Genomic DNA, 6,867 nt, shown 5'->3' with positions numbered 1-6,867 from the left:
CCGGTTTGCCCCAAGGAAAAAGCCTTCACCAGCCTCTCGGCAACTGACCGTGCCTTCCCTGGACAATCCTGTGCACTCAGGTGGACCCTTGAGACTGGTCTCCACTGAGATACACACGAAAGAATGATATCCTTAGGAGAGGAGGAGCAAGGGCCCTCTTGGTGTAGGTGAGGTCACGCCCAGGCCGGGGTATGAGAGGGACCAGAAAGACGGTGCCACTGAACCCCAAAGCACACCTACTACCTAAGGCCCCTCTACTAAGAGCAGAGGATATAGCAGCCCTATGTAATACATAGAACGAAACACAGGGAGGCATCTAATGTTGGGAGATAAGAAACATGTTCCACATAAAAAACAAAAAAAAGAACAAAGTTCCCAAAAAAGTACTAAATGAAATGGAGATAAGCAATCTATCAGATGCAGATTTCCAAACACTGGTTATAAGGATGCTCAATGATCTCAGAGAAAACTTTAACAGAGATACAGGAAGCATGAAAATGGACAGGAAAACCATGAAAAGAACGAGTGAGAAATTAAGGAAACAATGACGAAAGTGAAGACTGTATTACACGGAATCATCAGTAGATTAGACGAAGCCGAGGATCCAACCAGCGATCTAGAAGATAAGGTAGTAGAAAACACCCAACCAGAGCAGCAAGAATAAACGGAATCCAAAAAATTGAGGAGAGTTTAAGGAGCCTTTGGGGTAATATCAAGCGTACCAACATTTGCATTATAGGGGTACCAGAAGACGGACAGACAGAGAAGGAGTTGAAAACCTGTTCGAAGAAAGAGTGACAGAAAACTTCCCTAACCTGGTGAAGGAGATAGACAAGTCCAGAAAGCACAGAGAGTCCCAAACAAGATGAACCCAAAGAGGCCAGCAACAAGACACATCATAATGAAAATGACAAAGATTAAAGACAAACAGAGAATCCTAAAAGCAGCAAGAGAAAAGCAGTTAGTTACCTACAATGGAGCCCCCATAAGACTGGCAGCTGATTCTCAACAGAAATTATACAGGCAAGAAGGGATGGGCAGGAAATATTCCACGGGATGAAAAGAAAGGACCTACAACCAAGATTACTCTACCCAGCAAAGTTATCATTTAAAATTGAAGGGTAGATAAGGAGCTTCCCAGACACGAAAAAGCTGAAGGAGTTCATCACCACCAAACCAGTATTTTAAGGAATCTTAGAGGGACTTCTTGAAGTTGAGAGGGGGGTTAAGGATGGGTGAAAGGGGGAGGGATTAAGAAGTCCAAATTGGGGCCGGCCTGGTGGCTCAGGCGGTTGGAGTTACATGCTCCTAACTCTTAAGGCTGCCGGTTCGATTCCCACATGGGCCAGTGGGCTCTAAACCACAAGGTTGCCAGTTCTATTCCTCGAGTCCCACAAGGGATGGTGAGCTCCGCCCCCTGTAACTAAGATTGAAGACGGTATCTTGAGCTGAGCTGCCTCCCAGATATCTCAGTTGGTTGGAGCATGGGCTCTCAACCATAAGGTTGCCAGTTCAGTTCCTCGACTCCCGCAAGGGATGGTGGGCAGCGCCCCCTGCAACTAAGATTGGACTCAGCACCTTGACCTGACCTGCCGCTGAGCTCCCAGATGGCTCTGTTGGTTGGAGTGCGTCCTCTCAACCACAAAGGTTGCCAGTTTGATTCCCGCAACGGATGGTGGGAGGTGCCCCCAGCAACTAGAAAACGGCAACTGGACCTGGAGCTGAGCTGTGTCCTCCACAACTAAGACTGAAAAGACAACAACTTGAAGCTGAATGGCACCCTCCACAACTAAGATTGAAAGGACAACAACTTGAAGCTGAACGGCACCCTCCATAACTAAGATTGAAAAGGACAACTTGACTTGGAAAAAAAAAGGCCTGGAGTATACACTGTTCCCCAATAAAGTCCTGTTCCCCTTCCCCAATTAAAAAAACAAACAAAAAAAAGAAAACTATACGCCGATATCCCTAATGAACATACACGCAAAAATATTCAACAAAATATTAACAAACTGAATTCAGCAATAAAAAAAAGTGCTTATCAAACTGCTCTAAAAGTAGTCTATAAAAAAAAAGAAAGCTAACTTAAAAAAAAAAAAGTCCAAATTGATTGTTTCCCAGTAGTCATGGGAATGTAGGGTATAGCATAAGGAATACAGTCAGTAATAGTGTAATTACTAGTTATGGTGCCAGACGGGTACTAGATCTATCAGGGTGTAGATGGGAAACGGATCGGGGGTGAAAAAGGTGAAGGTATTGAGAAATATGAATTGGCTGTTAATACATATGGGGAATATAATCAACAATGTTGTAAATCATGGAAGGTGCCAGATGGGCCCTGGACTTTTCAGGGGAATCACATCATAGACTGTGTACATGCCTGACCAATGCGTAATACAGCGGAAGCTGAGGTAAAAAATATTAACTGTAACTGTCACTAAACATATAGGTATATATAGTCACAGGATGTGGAGTACAACATAGGGAAATAGTCGGTGGCATTATAACAGCTATACAACATGTCAGAGGGGTAGTAGCTTGGGGCACAGGAGTTACCACTTTGTGAAGAGTGTAAATGTCAACTATTGTGTTGCTTCGCATGCTGAAAGTAATAAAAAAAAACTTTAACAACAAGAAAAAAGGATCTATGATACCCTCAGAAGAAGGAGGAGGAAGGGCCTTCATGGCGTACATGAGGTCACACCCAGGCCGGTGTGTGAGAGGGACACAGAGACTGGGACAGAGGAGTCAGGGAGAAAGAGAGGGCATTTGAGACACAGAAACAGATCATTTCTGTCATGACACTGTCCCCACTGAATTAGTCCCCACCTGTGGGCCCACAGCCCTACTACTGGATGATGTGCCCATCTTTCCGGGGCAAGGACGCCCCTCCCCAGGGACAGTGACTAGGGAATGACTCAGCTGCCCGTGGCCTGTGTGTAAGTCACGCTGTCTTGACAATCATCGCACCCTCTGCCCATGAGGAAAAGGACATGTTGTAGTTATGGGGAGCACCGTGCTGTAAACAGGGTCTCCCACACCTCCTCAAGCCCTTGACTGCCCTCCTGCTGAGCTCCGTGCCAGAGCGATGATGTAAAGGAGGGGAGGGACCTGCACATTAGCAGTGCACCTTGTGGACGTGCATGAGTCTGAGGCATTTCCCCTCCTGCGTGGCGTGTGTCCTCTCTACCTTCCAGCACCACCTCCACAGGGAATGTGAGGACTCTATTCCGTATACCGAGTGGCAAGTCTGCTGGCCGAGCAAGATTCAGAGGGTCAGACTTCTGACAGTGGGTCAGTCGCGGGATCCTTGTGACCCTGAGCAAACCTCGCCCGTTCCCCTTCCTTGGCACCCCCACCTGGCCTGGGCTGTGCCGAGCCTTCCCCTGCCTCCTCCAAGGAGCCCCAGTTACCTCCACTTCCTCCCGCCTCAGGAGCTGAGACCGTCCTTCCACACTGGGCCCAGGCGCCTGCTCTGCAGAGGGTGACCTCCTCTTAAGTATTTGGGCCAATTTCCTGAGTTACTCTGTGTCCATAGGTTTGTCTCAGTGCCCTGAGCAAAGGTGGGGGTGATGTCAGCTGTTACTGCTCTTATCAGTATGGTCACCATGGGCTCCTCGAGCTGCACATGACCGAGGACTGCCCTCCCTGAGGAGGGGGACCCTGACCATTCATCTGTGTGGCACCAGGGCAGGGATGGGAGAAACCACAGCAAAGGTGAAATCACACACCTAGCGAGAGCACTGAGTAAGCAAGGTCCTTCCTGCTTTGCTCTCACAGACATCCCGGGATGCAGATCCATGAGCAGCTTAGAGACCAACCCTCTGGACTCAGAAAGACTCCTCCACAGAGTTCAGAGACCTCACACTGTGGGACAGAGACCTGCCAACGGTTCCGAGACCTTCACCCGAGACCCAGTCACACGTGAGGACATAGACACCCGCAGCTCAGGGAATTGCTACCCTAGCACACAGCTCCCCTTCACTCAGAGGCCTCACACGCCTCCCCGGAGAGCCTTCGGGCTGCACCCTGGGACACAGAGTCACAAATCTTCAGCACAGGGCTGCCGTGTGGCCAGTGACACTGAGTTTCTGTGTAGCCGAGCCCCTTGTGTTATTGATGCCCCTTGTATTTTTGGCAGTGAGAATGAAATAATTTAATTGTTAATTAGTATATAGATATTGGCTTTCACTAAATGTTTGAACTGCTTCAGGTGTCACATAGCTGATTATCAAAGGTCACGAATGTATGTTCGTGTACTACATTAACGGGAGCATGATTTCATAAATTGTAGGAATGTCTAAGTACTGTGCTGTAACCTGAAACTAACGCAAAATAATAATGAACATAAACTGAATCTGAAAAAGAACGTCCCGCTGTCGTAGCCGCCCATTCTATGAGAGTTTGTTATGGCAGCCCCAGCTGACTAATAATACAAAACGGTACATCTGTAGACACTGATGTTGAAAGAGATCCAAACTATATAATAAAGACAAAAGTTAAGGAACAGTAGGCACACCATAACCCTACAGATGCAAAAAGAAGTGATGAGAAATTGTTGGTTGAAACAAAAAAGAACAAATGTTAGTCATGTTCTGAAGGACAACATGTGAAGCCACTTCCTGGAGAAATGTCTGAAATACACTTTGCTTGAGATTCTCAAAACTCTACCCAGTTAACCACACAACAATGATAGCCTATTCGAGGCGGTACTCACGTGTCTGGTTTCTGCTTTTTGCTTGAAACGTAACATCACTGACGCACAAGGATGAGACAGTCCGCAGAATCCTGATTCTTCCACCCAGCGACCCCGTGTTGTCCTAATGTCATTTTGTGTTGCTGATGTACTGTGTGTTTGCAATCGGGAGGAGACAACTTCTGGGTCTGGAGCAGGAATTATGCATTTGCTTTGATGTGAGAAAGAATATCGCCAAGGTAGCTGTTACCAGCTGCTGATGCCCAGGAGTCTGATATGAAAAAGTGTCATCTTACCCTCATCACTAAACTATGAACATTGGAGCACACGTGTCTTTATGGATAAATGTTTCAGCTTTATAGGGTAAGGGGGATCAAATATATGGTGATGGAAGGAGAACTGACTCTGGGTGGTGAACACACAGTGGGATTTATAGATGAGGTAATATAGAATTGTGCACCTGAAATCGATGTAATTTTACTAACAATTGTCACCCCGATAAATTTAAAAAAGAAAAAAAGTGTCGTCTGTGATTGAAAAAACTCAGACATCTCCCTCACGTCTCCTGAGCTGTCCCTCTTCTACTCCCTAGCTGCATAAACACTGCCCCGATTTGCGTTTTGTGAGAAGGATTTGAGAACTCTTGCTGTCCAGACCTTTCGTTTGGCCAAATCGAATAACCCATTCTCTATGGCCAAGCAGTGCTGGCTCACTGTTCTGGCTTTAGCTACGCAACTGGAACACGAACAGGGATTTGGGGAGACGATTCTGCAACATCTATTCCTTCCATCTTGCAGGGGAGAGGCCAGGGGAATTGAAGGCCCTGCTGTCTGCAGTCACCATCCTGTCCTTATGAGGGAGGGAGGTTCACGCCAGGGATGGAAAGGGCCTCGGGAGCTGAGGGATTCAGAGAATGACCTGTCGTGTCTGAGTCTTGGAATAACTGTATTATGACCAATCCTGCTCGCCTCTGGTCAAGGTGAGTTAGGCTTCCTTCCCTATGGGGGCTAGTGTGAACGCCACATCCACAGGAGGTGGCCCATAAACCCTGCCATCCCTGCTGAGCCCCGCCAACCAGCCACGGTGCCTGTGGCTGACAGCTCTGACACCGGGCATTGGGGTCCATCCCTTTCCCCAGGAAGAGCCACAGCTGCCCTCAGCAGATGGACTGTCCCGAGTGGGCCTGGATCTCTAGACTTCCTTGTCCCCAGAACAAATCTACTGTTCCCTCGTCAGCTCCTATTTAATCAAATCGATAGACAATGAGCACGGACGAAATGGGACCAGAGGGGCCCCCGGCGATGCCTGAGAAAGGTGTCACCCCAGGCTGGAACTGGGGGCCAGAGCACCTGAACAGTGTCATCTCAGCTTTTATCAAATTGTGGGGTGAGCAAGTATAAATTTTGTGTACATTCTGGCTTACTTTCTTCTGAGGATGAAGTGATGTCATAAATGTGTGGAACCTAGCTCAGGGAAGCGGCCGGCACATAGCACACACCCTGCAAATGTGAGTTATTGTGATTCATGGGATTAGTATAGAACTCAATAAATGGATGTATTGTCGTTAACGGGACACAGCTGACGGATCGGGCAGGCCAGTCCCCACCATGTCACACAGATAGAAATTATCCAGGCCACTTAACAGAGACATGACGTCTAACGTAGTGTGTGTGGGAGACTAATATCATCACAGACACAGGAGCCGGTCGCGTTCAGAGCCACAGCGTCACTAGAGGTGTCTTGCGGGGAAGACGGCACCTCACCAAGGCTGAAGTGACGGGGACCTGGAGCTTCCCTGTCACTCACCTATAAGTGGGGTCCAGTTCTACAAAGAGACATGGAATCCAGAAACTGCTACACAGGGGAAAGCTGGCGCTACCTTCCTCCCAACCTTGCACAGGGTTCCCTTCCAGAGACCAAAAGAGTCTGTACAGACCAATGCACCTGAGGAATCTAGTGTAACCTGATACCAAAGTGCATGACCTAAAAGCACGTGCTAATGTCACTCAGGAGGTCATACATGAACGTCCTAAACATATGACACTAAGGGGTAGGTTATTGATACAAATAATATATCACGACCCAATTTACCCCCGTAAGAAGGCAACCGTTATTTAAACACAGGAACTTTCCTGTATAATTCAGGACATTAACAGATTGTTGGAAGAGCA

General features: G+C 47.6%; 1 protein-coding gene across 2 annotated transcripts in view; it reads left to right on the top strand.

Moving 5' to 3' along the window:
• The window catches only part of LOC148754608 (uncharacterized), a 148,184-nt gene that overhangs the window by 125,134 nt on the left and 16,183 nt on the right, over nt 1–6,867 (top strand). The window contains exon 5 of one of the 2 annotated variants that reach the window (XM_088795232.1): nt 3,781–6,770. The exons of the other annotated variant lie outside the window; for it this stretch is intronic. Coding sequence (XP_088651358.1) covers nt 3,781–3,928 — 148 coding nt within the window. The 3' untranslated portion in view covers nt 3,929–6,770. Of the gene's footprint in view, nt 1–3,780; nt 6,771–6,867 lie in introns of those variants that run through there. 2 annotated transcript variants of the gene reach the window in all.

The sequence above is a fragment of the Rhinolophus sinicus genome, chromosome 18, assembly GCF_057876585.1.
Source record: "Rhinolophus sinicus isolate RSI-liver-muscle chromosome 18, RSI-T2T, whole genome shotgun sequence".
NCBI classification, from domain to species: domain Eukaryota; kingdom Metazoa; phylum Chordata; class Mammalia; order Chiroptera; family Rhinolophidae; genus Rhinolophus; species Rhinolophus sinicus.
This window is presented reverse-complemented; position numbering and strand designations above follow the sequence as displayed.